Raw genomic sequence first — 22485 nt, forward strand, 5'->3', positions numbered from 1 at the left:
TGGAGCACAGCACTGTATGGTTGTGAAGCATGGGCTGAAGGAAAGCCAGAACAGAAGAGAATCGAAGCGTTTGAGATGTGGTGCTACATAAACATGTTGAAAATTAGGTGTGCTGATAAGGAATAAGCAGTTCCCCGATGAATTGACGAAAAAAGGCAAACATGGAAAACAATGACAACTTGCAGTGCAGGAACATGGGAAGCAATTTGCGCTGTGTGTGTGTGTGTGTGTGTGTGTGTGTGTGTGTGTGTGTGTTTTAGATACTGCGCTTCCCAATGGCCAATGCGAGTTGTGAAGTCCGTCCGCTACGGTTCAAGTCCTCAGACTGTGCTGCTGCTAAAATATTAACGTATCAAAATACTGGTTAATAATACTGTGCATACACTGTGCGAGCGCGCATCGAACCACTGCAGTTTGTTCCGGGGCAATGTTTACAGTTTTGTGACGTGGTCTTACTCTGTGCTTCGAATGATGACCCACATCGCGAGATAAGCCGATGATGCCCTACACGGGTGAAATGCGTCTTTTCTGAGCTAATAAAAAACATTCTGCAACTTAGGACTGTCTTTTGACATTAATCACAAAATAAGTTTGCAGTACCAACGCGCCACAACGGATTGGAATAAATTTTAAAATACAGTTTATAAGTCTCTAGAGTGACCTTTCCTGCAGTACGGTGAACATCTAAACGGTAGCCGAACTCGTTCCATACACGAAGAACCATGTATTACGTTACTGTGCGCACTGAACTGTAGTATGGTTCCACAAGAGGGCCAGAGTTGCTAGAATTTTTGGTTTTGGTACAACGATGGCTTACTTGAACATCCTTATCTGACACATTCAGATAGCTCGTGCTTCGTCCTTTGCAGAGGTACCCAAATTTTTGAAATTGCTGACACAGTACCTCAAACGTCTCCTATTTGGAAGTCGAATCAGAGACTGTCAGTGCTAGCGATGGTAGCCGAAACTTTAGGTCCTCTTCTCTCCAGTAGTGTGTATTCATAAATACGAGGGTGAGTGAAACCTTAAATTTGTAATAACAAATCGAAATTTCGCGCCGTTATCCTGTAAGTTGGTAAGTGTGCTACAAACAGCCTGCAGAATGGCCTGTAGGTGGCAGCATAGTGCAATGCACACATACCGTTCCAGTATCAGTATAAAGATGGCCACCCCACTTGCTACTTGCACCAGGGAAGAACAGCGTTCTGTTATTCAGTTTTTTCGTAGAGGAGGTGTGAAACCTATTGAAATTCATCGACGAATGGAGGTTCAGGACGGTGATGCATGTGTGTCACAGCAGCAAGTCTACGAATGGAGTAGGAAGTTCGCAAATGGTGTGACTGCAGTGGAAGATACTCCTCGTCCATGTCAGGCACAACGAGAACATTGCAGCAGTTGAAGCCATAGTGAAGGAAAAAACGCCGAGTGACACTGAATGACATTGCAGCATGTTTACAGATTAGGCATGGGTCAGCACACCACACTGTGCATGATGTGTTCCAGTTTCACAAAGTGTCTGCAAGATGGGTGCCACGGCAGCTGACTCCTGAAATGAGAGAACGACGTGTTGATGCTTGTGAAGAACTTCTTCGGCGCTTTGAACGAGAAAGTGATGGCTTCCTTGCAAGAATCATTACTGGCGACGAAACCTGGTTTCACAACCGGAAACGAAGAGAGAGAGCAAGGAATGGCGCCATTCCTCATCACAAAAACCAAAGAAGTTTCGAACAGAACCATCAGCAGGGAAGATTATGCTGACTCTCTTTTGGGACGAAAAGGGCGTCATTTTGGAGCATTACATGCCTAGAGGGACCACTGTCACCAGTGCATCATACACAGATCTAAAAAATCATCTGCGGCCAGTAATCAAATCAAAGCGACTTGTATTGCTGTCAGCATGTATCCTTTTTCAACATGACAGTGCAAGGCCCCACACTGCCCGTAGAACAGTTCCAACAACCACAGACCTGCATTTTGAGTGTCTTTCTCATCCACCGCACTCACCAGACCTTGCCCCTAGTGATTTCCATATGTTTGGACTGCTCAAAGACGCAATGGGAGGAAAGAAGTTCCGTTCTGATGAAGGGGTACGCCACGCGGTGCACGAGTGGTTGCGCGGACTAACAAAAGAATTTTTTTCTAAAGGAATTTATGCACTTTGTAAGCGCTGGAGGACTTGCATTGAGCGTGGGGGAGATTATTTTGAAAAGTGATACAGCTTTGTACCACTTCTGCACAATAAATAATATTTCAAAAATATTTAAGGTTTTCATTTGACTCACCCTCGTATTTTTTGTCGAAATAGATGTTGCGTCACTACATTGTTTTTATTTTATTTATGCTTCATTCTTTGCGATTATTTTCTCGACCTTAACCCAATTTTGAAGAAATCTTAGTGGTGATGATGGTTCCCAGGCTTGGCTATTGGTAGGAATGAGTGGCTGAATATGGGGCAACGACCCTCAAACTATGAGAACATGCTGGAAAGTAATGACTCCAAACATTCATCTAAAAACTCTTACAGATTTTTAAATAAAACAAACGTATCAAAATTCTAGGTCTTCGTTCTTCATGTCCAGATATTTATTTCTCGACATAGTCACCCTGGCGACAAACACATCTCTCCAAAAGAGAGATCAGTTTGTGGATACCGTCACTGTAGAATGTTTGACTCTGTCATGGAGCTACAACCTCACCTCTGCTTGCACCGCTTCATCATTATCAAAGGGTAGTCCTCGAAGGCGTTCTTTAAGTTTTGTCACGAAAATCGGATGGGGGCAAAGCTGTACCGTATGGAGGATGATCGATGGCAGTGAACCCAAGCTGTCGGTTTGTTGCAGATGTGTCTGCACTTGTGTGTGATATGAGTTTGTCATACTGAAGGAGAATGTGCTCCTTGTGTGGACGGTTAGAATCTCGACAACAGCAATCTTTTCTCACGCACCGACATAGGTATGTTACACACTGGCATGTTACACGCTACAATTCGGAGCCCTCTAGTAGCAGAGGGCTACGGATGTGTAGACATGAAGGTAAAGGTGTAGAATGTTAATAACGTCTGTTTTCTTTAAAAAGCTTTAGGAGCTTTCACAGGAAAAATTCGGTGGCATTACTTTACAGAACGTTCTCGTACTAGCAAGGAATGAAAGCTACATATTTTTTTTAATAGAGTGGGGTTTGGAGTGTCTATTTTCCAAACAAAAACTTTATCAGCTACAGATCCGCGAATAAACTGTAATAGAGAAATTATAATCGCACCAAATTTATATTTTGACAATGAAGACACAGTCCAAGTAGACTGTATTCTTTTGATTATCTGTGCAATTGCCCAACTTGCACACTGAGTCATGTTGAAGCACCTATAATACGTTCAAATATGTTGACGCTGATATATACATCAATTGTCTACGTGCTCTCATACATACGTACACATTGTAACCCAAGTTACTTACATAGTTTAAGCTTCCATCGTTATATCACATACTAATACGTCGTTGGTTCATGTGGACACGAATACATCGTATTTCTGTGCTTATGAGGCACAAAAACAACAGAATATAATACAATAATGTACGTGGTTACGTCCATCAGGCCGGCAGCTGTGACCGAGCGGTTAGGCGCTTCAGTCCGGAACCGCGCTGCTGCTACGGTCGCAGGTTAGAATCCTGTCTCGGGCATGGATGTGTGTGATGTCCTTAGGTCATTTATGTTTAAGTAGTTGTAAGTCTAGGGGACTGGTGACCTCAAGATGTTAAGTCCTATAGTGCGTAGAGCCATTTGAACGCCCATCAGCCGACAAAAACAGGAAGCTGCCATACCATAGCTGTTATGGTATGACCTAAAATGTTTCTAATCATATCCGTCGACGGTCAATAACATTAAGCAAGCTACTGGCGCAAAATTGTGGAAATTTGTGATAAGGTCTTATGGGACCAAACCGCTGAGGTCATCGGTCCCTAAGGTTACACACTACTTAATGTAACTTAAAGTGGCTTACGCTAAGGACGACACACGCACCCATGCCCGAGAACTCGAACCTCCGACGGGGGAAGCCGCGCGGACCGTGACAAGACGTCCTACACCGTGCGGCTACCCCGCGGGTGCAAAATTGACTGGCATATTATGTTCGTTATTCTCTCGTACTACGTTATGGCAACTTTATGTTTGTGTCGGCTAATGAACGTAATCGTGTACACTATTGTGTTTTTTTGTGCCAACTACGAACAGAAATATGATGTATACCCGTCCACATGTAGCATCGATGTATTACAATGCGAAATGAAGCTGGAAGCTTGAAATACGTAACTTGGCTTATAAAGTATATGTATATGCGAGAGCTTGTAGGCTACTGATGTATAAATTAATGTCAGCATTTTTGAACGTATTACAGATGCTTGAAAATGACCCACGGAAGAAACTGGCCAATTGGATGGATAATGTGGTATCAACGTTCGATACCACACTTGTTAGGGGTTGCAGTCATCGACCGCGGTCCGTACTAGTATCGCTGGACCCGCGAGTGGAGACTAGCGCCACCCCGCGGCTTGCAACAAGTCTCTAGAGTGCGCTCGGCCATTCTTGCTCGGGACGCCAAGTAGGAAAGTGGTATAGCCTTCAGCTGATAGAAAGCAACCTCTAACAAGGCGCTTAGTTTAAGTATGGCCCATGTGATGCCTCTATAGCTCTCTGTTTGTAATTATATTTGGCTCAAATGGTTCAAATGGCTCTGAGGACTATGGGACTCAACATCTATGGTCATCAGTCCCGTAGAACTTACGAGGGTTGCCCAGTAAATAATGCCCCATATTTTTTTTCTCCGAAATAAAAAATATTAGAAATGTGAAACTTTAGGTGCGAGTTATTTGAAGTTTCCCGCGTGTGTGCGCAAAGTTTCAATTTCCTCCGACAGAGAGCGGTGGTGTAGGAATGTTCTAAAATGGCGTCTGCAAGTGACATCCGTCAGAAACAACGTGCAGTGATTGAATTTCTCGTAGCAGAGGAAGAAACCGTGGGCAATATCCATAAACGCTTGTGCAACGTCTACGGAACATCTGCAGTCGATAGGAGTACTGTTGGTCGCTGGGCACAGAGGGTGAAAGCATCAGAGGGCGGTGCTGCGGAGCTCCGAGATTTGCCGCGGTCGGGAAGGCCTCCCACGGCTGTCACGCCTGACATGTTGCAGCGGGCTGATGTTCTCATTCGACGGGATCGACGCATTACGACTCGACAATTGGCACTGGAGTTGTCAGTAAGCAAAGGAAGTGTGGATGTGATTATCAATCAGCTTGGATACTCAAAAGTGTGTGCAAGATGGGTTCCTCGGTGTCTTACTGTCGATCACAAATCCCAAAGAAAAGACATTTCTTTCGATTTGTTGCGACGCTTTCACGTTGACGGGGAGGCCTTTTTGTCACGGATTGTGACAGGTGATGAAACTTGGGTGCATCATTTTGAGCCCGAAACAAAAAGACAATCGATGGAATGGCGTCATGCTTATTCTCCACAGAAGAAAAAATTCAAAACAGGTCCTTCAGCCGGAAAAGTCATGATGACTGTGTTTTGGGATTGCGAGGGCGTAATTCTCATTGATGTGATGCCAAAAGGCAGTACCATTAATTCAGAGGCTTATGTCAAAACATTAGACAAACTTAAGCAGCGCTTCCGGCGCCTTGGGCGTCATGTTAACCCACAGGATGTTTTGATTCAGCATGATAACGCTCGTCCTCACACAAGTTTGAGGACTTGTGAACACATCGCGAAACTGGGTTGGATAGTGTTACCCCATCCACCCTACAGCCCAGATTTGGCTCCTTCAGACTTTCACTTGTTTGGGCCAATGAAGAATTTCATTCGTGGAAGACGTTTTGCCGATGACGAAGAAGTGATTCACGAAGTGACAACCTGGCTCCGTAGGCAGAGTAAAGATTTTTACCGGCAGGGAATACATGCTCTTGTGTCTCGCTGGAAAAAGGCCGTCGAACTTGAAGGAGATTATGTGGAAAAATAAAGCAAGTAGACAAAACATCAGTCTTTCACATATGTAAATTTGATTGTTGTGGAATAAATACTTCTGGAGAAAAAAAATATGGGGCATTATTTACTGGGCAACCCTCGTAGAACGACTTAAACCTAACTAACCTAAGGACAGCACACAACAGTAATTATATTTCTCCTGACTATAAAGACTCCTGTAGCACCAGTTAAGTACAATATATTATTTTTTACCCACGACTTCTAATTATTTTAGTCGTTGTAGACCCAGACCATGCAGCCAGCTTCTTATCGACTTCACTGACAAACCTGCTGTATATGTAAAGAAGAGATTTGTATGTTTCTGTTTAGCACTGGCCGTCAGTCATTCACATTGGTGACAATTTGTTCGTCCTCATCGTAACAGATAATAAAAAAAAACACAGCCTTCATGGATCATGTTTTCGTTCTGGAAGCACGTTGAAGCTGTGGATTCTCACAAGAATAAAAAATAAAGTTTTAAAATAAATTATATTTCATGAAATAAAAATAATTAAATTTAGTCTATCTTTTTAATAACCCTGTATATTAAAAAGATTAAAGGAAAGCAGCAGATGCCTGTGTCGGGAGGTAAAGGACACGAGAAGACAGCGTATTACAGAGCCGTGCGCCGCTTCTGTCCGCTTCCACTGGCAGAGCCGACAATGAGCGAACAGCGGCCGCAGAGCACGAACAGCCGGAACAACCCTTCCCTCTCTATAGGCCACAGCGACGAGTTCTCACGTCGCACAAACCAAGTCTTTGCTCAAAATAAAATTATTCGCAGAATACGGCGGCCGTTTGAAGACCGGTGTCGGATAAAGGCTCGAAAGCGGGCGCCTACAGTGGCCGCACGCGAGCGGGGCACAGTTAAAAGCGGAGGGGGCGGCGTGGGCGGGGTGCTACGTTCCGGCCCCTTGCGCGGCGACAAAGAATAACAGCGACAACAGTTATTCCGGCAGCGGCGGAGGCAGCCAAACGAGCGGCGCGCGTGCGGCGCCATTGTGGCGGCGATCCATTGCCTGTTAGGCGCTTACTTTTGGCGGCTCGCGGCGCCTCCTCAGAATTAATTACGAGCGCCCTCCGCAGTAATGACGTAAGCGTTAATTAGATGATCATTACCGCAGGGGGCGGTGGGAGAGGGGCGTGCCTTTGAGCCGAGTGGCCGGCGCCGCATTATGGCAGTAATTGCGACCGCGACAATGGCAACCAGCCACAGGTACCCCGTCATTAGCAGCGGGCACGGCCTCCGGCGCTGCCCCGCACGCGCCCGGCGCCCGGCGCCGCAGTACGATCGGCTACTATCCAGGCTGAGCACACTGGGCTAGTCTTCCGGCCGTGGGCACACACTCGCAACGCACTGCGACTACGCGCCAGTGGAGCCGGACGCGTTTGGTCCATTAGTCGTGTGTGTGAAAACTGGTACTGTAACACGAGAGCTGTGGACAGCGTAGTGAGCTAGAGACAGTAGATATTGTTGTTGTTGTTGTGGTCTTCAGTCCTGAGACTGGTTTGATGCAGCTCTCCATGCTACTCTATCCTGTGCAAGCTTCTTCATCTCCCAGTACCTACTGCAGCCTACATCCTTCTGAATCTGCTTAGTGTACTCATCTATGGGTCTCCCTATACGATCTCTACCCTCCACGTTGCCCTCCAATACTAAATTGGTGATCACTTGATGCCTCAGAACATGTCCTACCAACCGATCCCTTCTTCTTGTCAAGTTGTGCCACAAACTTCTCTTCTCCCCAGTTCTATTCAATACATCCTCACTAGTTATGTGATCTACCCACCTAATCTTCAGCATTCTTCTGTAGCACCACATTTCGAAAGATTCTATTCTCTTCTTGTCTAAACTATATATCGTCCATGTTTCACTTCCATACATGGCTACACTCCATACAAATACTTTCAGAAACGACTTCCTGACATTTAAATCTATACCCGATGTTAACAAATTTCTCTTCTTCAGAAACGCTTTCCTTGCCATTCACAGTCTACATTTTATATCCTCTCTACTTCGACCATCCTCAGTTACTTTGCTCCCCAAATAGCAAAACTCCTTTATTACTTTGTCTCATTTCCTAATCTAATTCCTTCAGCATCACCCGACTTAATTCGACTACATTCCATTATCCTCGTTTTGCTTTTGTTGATGTTAATCTTATACCCTCCTTTCAACACACTGTCCATTCCGTTCAGCTGCTCTTCCAAGTCCTTTGCTGTCTCTGACAGAATTACAATGTCATCGGCGAACCTCAAAGTTTTTATTTCTTCTCCATGGATTTTAATACCTACTCCGAATTTTTCTTTTATATCCTTTACTGTCTGCTCAATATACAGATTGAATAACATCGGGGAGAGGCTACAACCCTGTCTCACTCCCTTCCCAACCACTGCTTCCCTTTCATGCCCCTCGACTCTTATAACTGCCATCTGGTTTCTGTACAAATTGTAGATAGCCACTCGCTCCCTGTGTTTTACCCCTGTCACCTTTAGAATTTGAAAGAGAGTATTCCAGTCAACATTGTCAAAAGCTTTCTCTAAGTCTGCAAATGCTAGAAACGTAGGTTTGCCTTTCCTTAATCTAGCTTCTAAGATAAGTCGTAGGGTCAGTATAGCCTCACGTGTTCCAATATTTCTACGGAATCCAAACTGATCTTCCCCGAGGTCGGCTTCTACTAGTTTTTCCATTCGTCTGTAAAGAATTCGCGTTAGTATTTTGCAGCCGTGACTTATTAAACTGACAGTTCGGTAATTTTCACTTCTATCAACCCCTGCTTTCTTTGGGATTAGAATTATTATATTCTTCTTGAAGTCTGAGGGTATTTCGCCCGTCTCATACATCTTGCTCACCAGATGGTAGAGTTTTGTCAGGACCGGCTCTCCCAAGGCTGTCAGTAGTTCTAAAGGACGTATAAAGTAGATATTAAAATCTTTAATTTGTTAAGATTACCGTAGAACGTGTGACAGTCTGTCAAACAAAATTTCAGTAAAGTTCATTTCCTATTTGCAAGATCATTCAAAACTAAAGATTTTAATTTTCTTATTACAGACAAACAATGGAAGGTAGAAATACATTGCTCAGAGGAAGGTTCAAATATTTATATTCGCGCAGACACTATACCGTAGACTCCAACATGTGCAGCATGCGTTGCTCGAGAAACATCGAAACCGTAGCTTCTCTTGTGGACTTCCGAAGGCTGCGTGTGAGCGCATCTCGGATACGCTCGACATTTTCAGACGTGCGTGCCCGAACAATACTTTTCTCTCTGCGTACACAACCGATTTCCCAGAATCGGGACCATTGCTTTTCACAATATATATAAATGACCTAGTACATAGTGTCGGAAGTTCCATGCGGCTTTTCGCGGATGTTGCTGTAGTATACAGAGAAGTTGCAGCGTTAGAAAATTGCAGCGAAATGCAGGAAGATCTGCAGCGGATAGGCACTTGGTGCAGGGAGTGGCAACTGACCCTTAACATAGACAAATGTAATGTGCTGCGAATACATAGAAAGAAGGATCCTTTATTGTTTGATTATATGATAGCGGAAGAAACACTGGTAGCAGTTATTTCTGTAAAATATCTGGGAGTATGCGTACGGAACGATTTGAAGTGGAATGATCATATAAAATTAGTTGTTGGTAAGGCGGGTGCCAGGTTGAGATTCATTGGGAGAGTCCTTACAAAATGTAATCCATCAACAAAGGAGGTGGCTTACAAAACACTCGTTCGACCTATACTTGAGTATTGCTCATCAGTGTGGGATCCATACCAGGTCGGGTTGACAGAGGAGATAGAGAAGATCCAAAGAAGATCGGCGCGTTTCGTCACAGGGTTATTTGGTAAGCTTGATAGCGTTACTGAGATGTTTAGCAAACTCAAGTGGCAGACTCTGCAAGAGAGGCGCTCTCCATCGCGGTGTAGCTTGCCGTCCAGGTTTCGAGAGGGTGCGTTTCTGGATGAGGTATCGAATATATTGCTTCCCCCTACTTATACCTCCCGAGGAGATCACGAATGTAAAATTAGAGAGATTCGAGCGCGCACGGAGGCTTTCCGGCGGTCGTTCTTCCCGCGAACCATACGCGACTGGAACATGAAAGGGAGGTAATGACAGTGGCACGTAAAGTGCCCTCCGCCACACACCGTTGGGTGGCTTGCGGAATATAAATGTAGATGTAGATGTAGAATTCGGTATACCAGTCATAAAACTGCTTGTGCTGAGCAAGCTTCTTGCTGAATCGACGATGGTATGCACGTTGCACTTGAACACTGGACTGACTTCCCGCAAGAATTTTTGTGAATTTCTTTATAGTTGTCATGTTGATTAATCGGGTTTCTGCCACTTGTTCGCGTCTTTCCTGCACGATATCTCAACTGCGTGACTCGCAGTCTTCTTCAGGTGCTGTCCGATACTGATTCCAATGTGGAACGAGTCCGGTATTTATGCCTACGTTGTGCTAGGCGTTCCCTCTGCGCTGCGCCCCGTTTCCCCACGAGAGGTTCCTGAAGAGATACAAGAAGAAACGCAAAAGGTTGCACATTTGCCATATGTTGGGCCGATATCTGTCAAAATCAGCAGCACTCTCCGCAAACATAACATTAAAAGCGTGTTCCATCCACCCATCAAGATTAAGGCTCTCCTAAGGAATGTGAAGGATGACCTGCGTCTAGAGTAACCGGGCGTTTACCATGTACCATGCGAATGTGGTATGGCATACATCGGCCAGAAGACCAGGACCGTTAACATCAGGTGCAAAGAGCACCAAAGGCACTCCATACTGAGACAGGCAACCAAGTCAGCGATTGACGAACATTGTTTAGAAACTCAATCATTCTATGAAGTATTATGATGCCAAGATTTTAACACAAACATCGAGAAACTGAGACAGTGTCATCAAAGAATCTATTGAGATTAAGGTTGCGGAGAATCTCATTAACCGGGACACCGGTTTCCAGTTGAGCTCGGCCTGGAACCCAGCACTCGATCTTCTGAAGACGCAACATAGACAACATCCAGATCCCAAGAGACACAATTATAAGGATGGAATTAGAGATGACAGCCCAGTACATGTAACTAAGGAAGTACGTGAAATGGCACCTCAGACAAGAGACAAAGTATCTGAGGACGCTCTTCCGAGTCTCGATTTGAACACAATCGGCCTGAAAATGACGCTGCAGCCGCTCCTGGGGGCAAGAACTTCGGACGGAACGCCTAACACGACACAGCACGGTAACAGAACGTCCTAATTCACAGAAGGACTCAAATGACGACAATCGGAAGGTAAAACATCTAGCACAGCTTGGACGCCATTCAGAACTTAATTCAGCTATATTGACAACGGATAATAACCACAAAGTGCGTGCACAGCATTCGGAACAGCCGCGGCTAGAAGAAAACGCTACAGCCGTTGCTGTTGGTCGGTGCACACCACGGACAGAGCGCTAGACACGGCGCGGACTGCAGAGGGAACGCCTAGCACAACGTAGGCATAAATACCGGACTCGTTCCAAAGTGGAATCAGAAAACATCAACACAGTAGACCGATAACACTACATACACGCCCAATACGTTTCCGAGAGAAAGTCAGATACCTGGGTGTCTGGCTGGACAGGAAACTTACATGGTGGGACCACACCGAGTACGTTGCCAACAGAGCGCACACGAGGCTCAAACAGCTCTGCCCAATGCTCAACAGGGAAAGCACACTGAATAGGAGGGTGTCGAGGTCCATATACATGACACTGATTAGACATCTAATGACGTACGCAGCTCCCATCTGGGGATATGCAGCTCCTACACGACTGCGCCGCCTGCAGATCACACAGAACAAAGTGCTACGAATCATTAGCAACGTTCCACGCTACACACGCACCGTGGATCTTCACCAAGAATACCGCCTTGATACCCTCAAGGAAGTATTCAAAAAACACGCCACACGACTATACAGGAACTCGAGACACTCGAATAATCCTTTCGTTCTCACTCTGGGAAACTACGATCACAACCACAGGTGGAAGCACAAGCGGCCAAAGGCACTGCTAGCTAGGGCATAGCCATCTATGGTAAACTAACATACACTAACAAGCGACAAACGTCGGCAAGCCCCTGCATATCAGCAACATTGTCTGGAAATTATCAGCTGCTATTAGAGCCGACCAACAGGCCACAGCAGGGACCCGACACGCTCGCCCACTGACGCACAAACAATTCGCCAACACCACCCTACACTGTGCATCCGATATATGACCTATCGGACACAAAGACGATAGTTTACTAACTGTTGCAGGTCGCTGACGCTGAACGAGAGCTCAACACCGGCACCCAGCGGCAGCCGCCGAGCAACACCACCGCACTACGTCAGAGGTATCGACATGCATGATACCCACCACTAACAAAGCCTACCCCTGCACGACCTACCGCTGGCAGCAAGATATCCGCTACTGCTCTTACCACCCGACCTAACTACGCAGAAGTTTTTTTCCTTTGGCTCTTGCCTTGGCACTTTTTTTTCCTCTGCCCTTCAAACCGCTACACTTCGTTTGACTTCGACCCAATCTATTTCCAGATGAGCGCGCATTAATGGTTAACCATAACCAGACGTACGCAAACATCGCAGCACCTACATCCTGCGACACCTCACTTTAGTGGAAACTAACCCTTTATGCAGAGATGGCAGTAGACCTTTTGAGTTGGCCATCATGCCGGTGTGGGCGTGGAGGCGCTCCACCTGTATTTTTTTTAAAAAAAGAAAAACAGTAGAATCCGATTCACTGAGGCAACAAGATGGCAGGACTTGATAAGAGAGTAGCAACGCTGCACAGGCAACAAGAGGAAGGAAAAAGAAGAGTGTCAAACCACAAGAAACAAACCAAGACGCGACGAGCCGAAAATCAAACCAGAAGAAGAAGAAGGAAAAGCAGCTAGACCTGCGAACCCGTCATCCCAACGAAGCTGCAGCTTCGAGATGACACAAAGCAAGCAAGCACTGGAATCAGTATCAGACAGCACCTGAAGAAGACTGAGAGTTCAAAAATGGTTCAAATGGCTCTGAGCACTATGGGACTTAACATCGAAGGTCATCAGTCCCCTAGAACTTAGAACTACTTAAACCTAACTAACCTAAGGACATGACACACACCCATGCCCGAGGCAGGATTCGAACCTGCGAGCGTAGCGGTCGCACGGTTCCAGACTGAAGCGCCTAGAACCGCTTGGCCACTATGGCCAGCAGACTGAGAGTCACGCAGTTGAAATATCGTGCGGGAAAGACGCGAATAACCGGCAGCAACCCGATTAATTAATATGACAACGCCTCGCCAGGAAAGCTTGAAGAATTTCTTTATAGTTACTTGTCACGACTCGTTTCGAGATTATCGCACGATCTCATGAACTGACAAATAATAAAAATTTCTTTTTACGGCTACATCTTCGTGGCTACTCTGCAAATCACACTTTAGTGCCTAGCAGAGCGTCAGCGAATCACCTTTACACAACTTCTCCATTACTCCACTCGCGAACAGCGCACGGAAAAAGAACACCTGTATCTTTCCGTGCGAGCTTTGATTTCCCTTATTTTAGTATGATGAACGGTTCTCCCTTTGTCGGTTGGCATCAACAACACGTTTTCGCATTCGGAGGAGAGAGCTAGTGATTGAAATTTCGTGAGAAGATCCCGCCGCAACAAAAAACGCCTTTTTTTAATGATATCCGGCCCAAATTCTGTACCATATCCGTAACACTCTCTTCCCCGTTTTTCGGTAGTACAAACGTGCTGCCCTTTTTTGAACTTTCTCGATGTACTCTGTCAATCCTATTTGGTAAGGATCCCACACCGTGCAGCAATACTCCAAAAGAGGGCAGACAAACTTAATGAAAGCAGTCTCTTTAGTAGATCTATTGCATCTTCTAAGTGTTCTGCCAATGAAACTCAGTCTTGAGTTCACCTTCCCTACAACATTTTCAATGTGTTCTTTCTAATTTGCCGCCCGGAGTGGCCGTGCGGTTCTAGGCGCTGCAGTCTGGAGCCGAGCAACCGCTACGGTCGCAGGTTCGAATCCTGCCTCGGGCATGGATGTGTGTGATGTCCTTAGGTTAGTTAGGTTTAATTAGTTCTAAGTTCTAGGGGACTGATGCCCTCAGAAGTTAAGTCCCATAGTGCTCAGAGCCATTTTCTTTGTAATTTACGTTGTTCGTATTTGTAATTCCTAGATATTTAGTTGAATATATGGCTTTTAGATTTGACTGATTTAGAGTGTAACTGAAGCTTAACGGAATGTTTTTAACACTCATTTGAATGATCTCACACTTTTCATTATTTAGGGTCAATTGCCAATTTTGGCACCATACAGTTATGTTATCTAAACCGTTTTGCAATTGGTTTTGATCTTCAGATGACTTTGGTAGACGATAAACGACAGCATCATCTGCAAACAACCTAAGAAGGCTGCTCAGATTGTCTCTTAAATCATTTATAAACATAAGGAACAGCTGAGAGCCTATAATACTGCCTCGCGGAACGCCAAAGACACTTCTGTTTTACTCGATGACTTTATGTCAATTAGGTAACGTGGAAGTTAAAAGAGTTTTGTAATGGTCACAGTAAAACAACAGTCAAGAGTAATAAAATGTGAACCTCTGATACATACCACAGAGTTTGACATTCCAGTCACATATTGTCAATTGAAGCTTAAGCTTCATCAGCGAAAAACTTAATGCCAGCAAGAAACCCAACAGGTGTAAGGCTCGAACTGTAGTATCAAGCCGAACTGTCTGCGTTGCAGAAGAAGGTATAGAGCCCACTAGACGGCACTGGGGCACAGATATAGCGCACGCAGAACACGCTGGTCGGTAGATGCACAGACAGGATGACATGTGTGGGGAGATGATGATGTTTGGTTTGTGGGGCGCTCAACTGCGCGGTCATCAGGGCCCGTACAAGGTCCCAATTTTTTCACACTCAAATTTTTTCCACAGTCCAATGTAGGCACGATCACAAATGACGATGAAGATGATGATGTGATGAGGACAACACAAACACCCAGTCCCCGGGCAGAGAAAATCGCCAAACCGGCCGGGAATGGAACCCAGGGCCCCGTGATCCAGGGACAGCAACGCTAGCCACTAGACCACGAGCTGCGGACTTGTGTGGGGAGAGCAGTAATGGTGGGGGCTGTGGGCAGGCGCTGTAGGGGAAATGCCGAGCGCTGGAGGGGAAGTGCCGTTCTAAATTGAAGCCTACACTCACATTTTTCGTAAATACTGAGCAGGGCCCCTCCACTCCCATACTTGCACGGTGGCCATTCAAAAAAAATCTACTGTCGCCTCTTGCTTGGTGTGAATCTAAAAAGAATTCCACAAAAGTGCAGGGATTTATTTTCACTTGGTTTGTTAACCATTTGTTACTTTCAGAGAACTGTCACGATTGGAGAGCTTTGAGTAAAACCTACACATTTCTCTTTTTGCCATGTTAAACTTGCTTCTTTTGCCAAACTCAACTGAATTTACACGGTCTCAGCTCACTAACACGTTGTGCGGATGTAATTGCGAGAGAATTCTGAAACAGTGGTTTATTAAGTGAGGAACTGAGGAAAAGTAACTTCAGCATCATATGAAAAAGAGTATCCCGATACAAAATAAACATGTAATGACTTCACTTATGTTGTTCCAAAACGCACAGCATTTCTCGTTTCACCATCTACCTATGACGCTTAAAAATTACGTTCTTTCATCGGAAAAATCTGTAGTTAGTGAAATAACACGGTAGACGCAAATGTTGGATAATAACCATACAGCAAAATACCCTCCTCTTTATGTGCTATCATTTGCTAAAATTTCACTTCGACATTTCAAACCGTTTATGAAATACGAGGGATGTTGTGAATATTTCACTCTGGCTTTATCGGTGGCGCGGTGCGAAGGCAAACGAGTGCGCTACATCAGACCAGCTTTCTCGAGACTGGTGACAGAGACCTCGATTAAACTCCAAAGAATAATTCAGTATGTTAGCCTAATTTCATACGCAACAACATATTGCATAATATGCGGCAAACAAATATCATAGCGATCCCTATTTTTCATTCAATTTTTTTAGAATTTTGTGCGGCGTATTATTTCCACGCAAATACCGCAATAATTATTCGCATTAACGCAATTGTGGGCATATCATAATGAAACTGACATATAAAGCTACAAAGCAAAAATGAATTTTTTTTACTCAATAGTTTCTGTAAAATCATTTGAGAAAGACTGCAGGGCGAACGCGTCGATTCTGTCATCGCCGACTGGCCGAAAGGTAGCAAACGATTGTCGGCTTCCCCCTCTGAACAAACGAATGAACTCTCCCAGCGCTTTGGATGAAACCTGGTCGCTACACATTGGCCACTGTATCCTGCGCGACCTATACGTGTGCTGAACGCCACGTCTTTGTGTGGCTTATGTGGAAGATATTAGCCAAGTAAACAACCTAGCATACACATATACAAAAACATGAAATTACGCAATGGTCCACAATCCGGGTCACTGGCAATTTTTACAAGTAATTTTCTGAATAACATTACAGAATAAAATGGTTTGTATTCATTACAAAACTGATTGACTGATTGTAATTGAGGAAGCTTCAGCTTCAATTGGTGATACACGACTAGTATGTCAAAGCCGTGTTGTACATATGTACTCTACGATCTGTCTCGCTTTCATTTCATTGCCCCTTTCGTAAATGCCCCTCGACGCACATTTTCACTAAAGTACGCGTTCTGACTAGTATAGTGATGCATACATATATGAAATCGGAAGAGTGGGCAGTGTAGAAATATCTACAATTTATGAATAAAAGTTCGTCGGCTGTTTGTACTTCGGTTTTTTTAAGTTTTCATTTCCAACACGACTTTCGGAGAGAAAACTCCGTTGTTAAGTTTCCTAGCATTAATTGAGGTTTTGCGTTATGTCGTGACGAAGCAGTCACACTTGAGGAGGAGGAGATCAGTGTTTAACGTCCCGTCGACAACGAGGTCATTAGAGACGGAGCGCAAGCTCGGGTGAGGGAAGGATGGGGAAGGAAATCGGCCGTGCCCTTTCAAAGGAACCATCCCGTCATTTGCCTCAAGCGATTTAGGGAAATCACGGAAAACCTAAATCAGGATAGCCGGAGACGGGATTGAACCGTCGTCCTCCCGAATGCGAGTCCAGTGTGCTAACCACTGCGCCACCTCGCTCGGTGCAGTCACACTTGAGGAATTTTATGTTGTTATATAATGAGGAAACCGTATGAGAAAAAAAAAATCCTACAGTATTAGAAAATTCCTGCATATTGCGATAATCTGTATCACACTAGGATGACGTATCATAAACACCTTTCCAACACAGCTAACAAGGGAAACTTCCCATTGCAACGCCCTCAGATTTAGTGGTAAAATGGCCTTGTGGATAGCCGTCAGAAACCGAATGCAGATAAAGCATGGAAACAAGAAAAATGTGCGCTGAACTGTGAGAAAGAAGCAACATAGAATCATAGAATGTGCAACATCGAGCGACTCGCTAGAACCGCGACGTCGTGTTTGCGTGGTCGCGGTGTTGGACTGCAAAAAAGGGAGATATGTGTTCAAACCTTCCTCGGGCACCCTTTTTCTTTTCACAAATTTATGAACTGTCCATCCGGTCATTGATGTGTCTGTTCTCCGTCTGTAGTCATGGCGGCATACTATACACTGGTTTAGCATATGAATCATGTGATAAGAATATATTACTGTCACAGGTAAATGTGATGAATAGTGACAGCTGGCGACATGCCTCATAGACCTCTAATAGAAATGAAAACAAGAAACGAGTGGGTGTGAATTATGTGATAACGAAGAAATTCAAGACTCAAAACTTCCAAAACGGAACCCTACAGGTGTAACATGTGGTACTTGCGGAAGAAAAATAGGAGGTATGTACCTCTGGAGGTCCAACTGTTAGAGGTAGCTGTTGCCAACGGACGGTACACCACGATATCGACATAAATTTGAATGTCGCAAACAGACACGTCGATGGCCGGACGGACAGTTCATAATTTTGTGAAAAGACAGAAGGTTGGATATGAGGGAGATTTGAACCCGGATCTCCCGTCTTACAGTTCAACACCGTGACCGCGTGACCACGCCGGTACGGTCATTCAGAGTCGCTCAAAGTTGCACATGTTGATCTAGAACCGTCCACAGTTTGTTTTGCTTATTTTTTCCACTGTTCAGTACATCTTCTTCCTGTTTTCATGCTTGATCTGTGTTCAGGTTTCCAAGGACTATCCAGTGGGCCATTTTACCACTATATCTGAAGGGTGGTGCGGTCGAATGAACCTCGTGAGGACGCTGGCAGGTAGGACATGGGGAGGTAAGTAGCACATGGGGAGCAAATACGAGTACATCAGTTTTCGGTGGAGCATCCTTTGCGCTGCTATACATTGCAGTAGAATACTGTGCACAAGTTTGACTCCGTAGAAGAAAGTTGATGTTCATTTGAATGTCACTATGAGAACCATTAGTGACAGAGTCAGATTTACACCTATGTATTTGCTGCCAGTACTATCGAACAACCGTAGAGTTAAGACTTCGTCGAGAGGCGGGTCTCTATAACTTTCGCTAGCAAGTTTCTAAAAATGAGTCAATCTTGCTTCACGAAAATTAACTCTCGCTACCTAGGAAACGCCTCAAAGAGACGAAAATGACGAAGAAGGAGTCCAAATGCTCTCCACTGGGTTCAACAGTGACACTGAATGGAAACGTGAGTTGCAAGCCACGAAGACGCTGTACAATGAATTTATTGATAACCCAAATGTTGAAGTTCCAGGCTTTCATCATCCTAGGGAGGTGTGGGTGCAGCTTAACCAGACTAGAGAAGGTTCCTGCAAATATAACATGCAAAAGTGGAAATTTTGTACTGACAGTCCATGTGACTGCGGCGGTATTCAGAGAATGAGTCAAATTGTAACTGAGTGTCCTAAAAGACGATTCTCTATTGGCATCAAGAATCTACATGGAGCATCCGAGATGTTCCAATGGATTGACTCTCATGTGTAGTCTGGGTTATTTAATCTTTATAAGCGGTTGCACATGTGTATTTCTTTGTCAAATCTGCATTGGATTTGTTGTTGTAATCGATGCACACGATGGTAATAATAATAATAATAATAATAATAATAACGGATGACATATGGTGAAATTTCTCTAAGTTGTTTGATTTCATTGCAAATGTATCGTCAACGAACTGAGGTATCGGCATAAAAAAATAAACATCCTGTGTGGCTATAGACACTTGCTTACAGTAGTTCTATTCTATAAATATCATGCATTGAGAAACAAAATTGCTCTCTAAGAATATGTTTATTACTGCTTCTAAAGATTACGTAAATCATAATGAAAAGAGAATAATTTAACATATTCTTGGGGAGAAGACGTATTTGACGGGACAACAGAAGATAATACGAAATAAGTTCATCGGAGGCACTGAGAATTGCAGCGTATTCGCTATCTTGTATAGATGTGATTCGGTATGTAATTTTGTATCTGAAAATTTCTAATTGTCTACGATGTCCACATACCGTTGATAATGTTGACAACGACCTGAGGATCCAACGTAAACAAAACAAAAGCCGAAAACTGGACGTCTTGGAACATTTTAAAATTTTCAGTAACAAAATTACGCGCAAATCATTGGTGGATAGTATTTCACTCCTGTACTATGGTTTTTATGTCTTATTTCAGTCGCGTATTGAGCAAGAGAAACGTAAGTTTCTATATGCCTCCGTACGCGTTTTAATCTCTCTTAGTCTTATGATTCCTAAGCGATATTTACGTTGGTGTCAGCATAATGCTCGCACGGTTCTCTTCAAATAGAGTTTCTCTAAATTCAACACATGAGGCTTCGCGAGAACTACATCGAATATCTTCCAGAGATTCCCATTTTATTTTGGCTATCATCACTGTTTGACTCTCGTAAGGGGTACGCTGACCTGATAGGATAGAAGCAGCGCTGGTCTGAATCTTTTCGGTCTGCTGTCAGCTTTACCTGCATTCCAAAAAATTGAAATAAATTTCTAGAATTTGTAGATTGGCGTCTTATATTCGATTACTTCTACAGGTGCATTCCATTCGGCTTCCCTAATACGTGTGCGTCTCATTTCGTATCACATAGACACGTACTCCAGTTCTTTATCACTGATGTTGTACTTGAATCCTATCAGGAGTCTAGGGACCTTCTTGATTTGATCCATCCACCAGTTGGGTGCTCTTCCCTTTGGGTTGTGCCCTCGATGTTTCCTTCCATTTCTTCTTTCGGTCCATTTTATCCACAGCAGCCTACACCAGCATCAAAGCTCAAATGCGTCAATACTTCTTGTCTCTGGCTTTGAGGATCCTTGTTAACAACCGTAAAAGAAGATGGAAAATACGAGTGTCACAACTGCCAAGATCTTTGTACTGTTTGTCATCGCGAAATTCTGTCAGACCTTGGTGAGTTGCTTCATAGCTATTCTCCCTGCAGTTCAACTTCTTATCTCATCTTCACAACTTACCGTGTCGCAAGTGATTGATCCAATACAGATGAAAAAATGTACGACTTTCAGTTCCTTTCATTGACCTGTGAGTTGGACCGGTCCTCCTCCGAGGAGTTTGGACTCGCTGACATTGATTTCTAATCCATATGACAGACTAAAGTTCTTGACTTTTGTCAGTAGTTGCGTAAGTTCTTCTTCGCTGCTGGCTACAACAGGAGGTTGTTAATATTCCACCTGAGATGCCTTTAGTCCAATCATCAAAATTCCTAATGATATGGTCGGCATAGATGTTGTACAGGTGAGTGGACAGTGCAGGACCTTGTCTGGCACCTTCAGACACGCTGAAGAAATCTGACGTGACGGCACCTGTCTTCACAGTTGCAAGGTGATTATTGTATAGAGTTCTGATCAGTGCTATTAGATGTGATGTGGCAAGCACCTGCCACAACTTTTCCCAGACAACACAAACGCTTTGGTAAGATATTGAACTCGTGTTTGGGAAGACGTAGTTCAGATCCCCGTCCAGATTTAGGTTTTCAGTGATTTCCCTAAATCGCTTAAGATGAATGCCTGTATGGTTCCTTTGGTAGGGCATGGCCGATTTCTTCCCAAACCCCAGCTCGTGTCCTTCTCCGATGACCTCGTCGTAGAAGGGACGTAAGAGATTAACCTCTGTTACTTGTACGTTTCACCAGGAATGTCGCAATTTTTGGCCTACAAGATTGTCTAGGATCCTACAAGAGATGGACATCAGCGGTATTCGTCTCACCAAAGAATTATGACTTGCGAGTGATACGTCATAGACCGGAGTTAAACTGAAATCTCGTGTTATTTGCCCCCTTTGTCCCACATCTCGTCGCCAGTTTTTGACCAGTGTTTCTGTCTCCATAATAAGAAATACGTAATGGGTGCAAAGTGGAGTGCTGCCTGGAGCAGAAGACGGAACGTGGGAGTAATTGGCGCGGCCAACTCACCGAGCCTGCTCTGAAACTCCTTCTCGAGATCGCTGACGAAGACGGACTCGCGGACGAGCCCGGTGCCAAACGAGGCCATGATCTCCGAGATCTTAGCCCACTCCTCCTGCTCGTCGAACGGGCTCAAGATGGACAGCGTGCCGGCACTGGGCTTGTCAGCGTCTTCGCCAGAGGCGCGGCCGTTGGTGGTGGCCCCGGCGTCCGCGGCGCCCCCGGAGCCGCCTCCGGCGCCGCCTCCCTCGTACACGCTGCGCAGGCGGCGGAGCGTCCGCGGCCGCTCGGCGCGCGTCCCGCACTCTACGCCCTGCGCCGTCGAGCCCTTGTACAGCCCTGCAACACGACAGCCCCTCGTCAACGCGGTCCTGCCGTGCCGCGAAACACCTGCAAGAAATCTCCCTCGCTATAGGGGGCTTTGTAGGGAGGACATCAAAATATGGAGCACAAGATCGGGTTGAAGAAGGAAATCGGCCGAGCCCTTTCGAAGGAACCATCCCAGAATTCACCTTAGGCGACTTAGGGATATCACTGAAAACCTAAATCTTCATGGTCGGACGGCGATCTGTATTGCCGTGCCGTCGTCCTGAACACGTCCAGCGTCTTACCGCTGCGCCAGTTGTGCGGCAGGGGTGACCACTAACCTTACCTTTGGGAGCTGCAAACGTGTGGAAATGTTTCAAAGATGCACGCATTGTTTAGTAACCATTAAAAATAATGAAGAAACATTTTTATGCCGTGAAGTGTTCTTACACAACAAAATCTGTAATTTATATCGTCAGAAAAAAGGAAACCAACGTGAGTTCTGCGAGTTCTGCTACTAATTAAACAGTCCGATTGCCTAAAATTAATCAAACGGTGATAGAAGTACACTCTGTAAATGGACCGCCACAAGTCGTCGTAGATATCTTTTGCTAATTGCTGATAAACGCACTATTTCACTCCCATTTACGGAGCTTGTTAGCACTTGATGTTAG

At 44.8% G+C, this 22485-nt stretch overlaps 1 protein-coding gene across 1 annotated transcript in view; it reads right to left on the reverse strand.

Moving 5' to 3' along the window:
• LOC126199565 (ankyrin repeat and SAM domain-containing protein 1A-like) overlaps positions 1 to 22203 on the reverse strand; it is a 131009-nt gene extending 108806 nt beyond the window's left edge. The window contains exons 1-4 of the mRNA XM_049936487.1: positions 22158 to 22203; positions 21511 to 21844; positions 20204 to 20213; positions 12430 to 12461 (exon numbers count right to left, since the gene is read on the reverse strand). Of these exons, the coding sequence (XP_049792444.1) occupies positions 12430 to 12461; positions 20204 to 20213; positions 21511 to 21844; positions 22158 to 22203 (422 nt within the window). The remainder of the gene's footprint in view (positions 1 to 12429; positions 12462 to 20203; positions 20214 to 21510; positions 21845 to 22157) is intronic.
• Positions 22204 to 22485: the final 282 nt, after the last annotated feature.

This window comes from Schistocerca nitens, chromosome 8 (assembly GCF_023898315.1).
Source record: "Schistocerca nitens isolate TAMUIC-IGC-003100 chromosome 8, iqSchNite1.1, whole genome shotgun sequence".
Lineage (NCBI taxonomy): Eukaryota > Metazoa > Arthropoda > Insecta > Orthoptera > Acrididae > Schistocerca > Schistocerca nitens.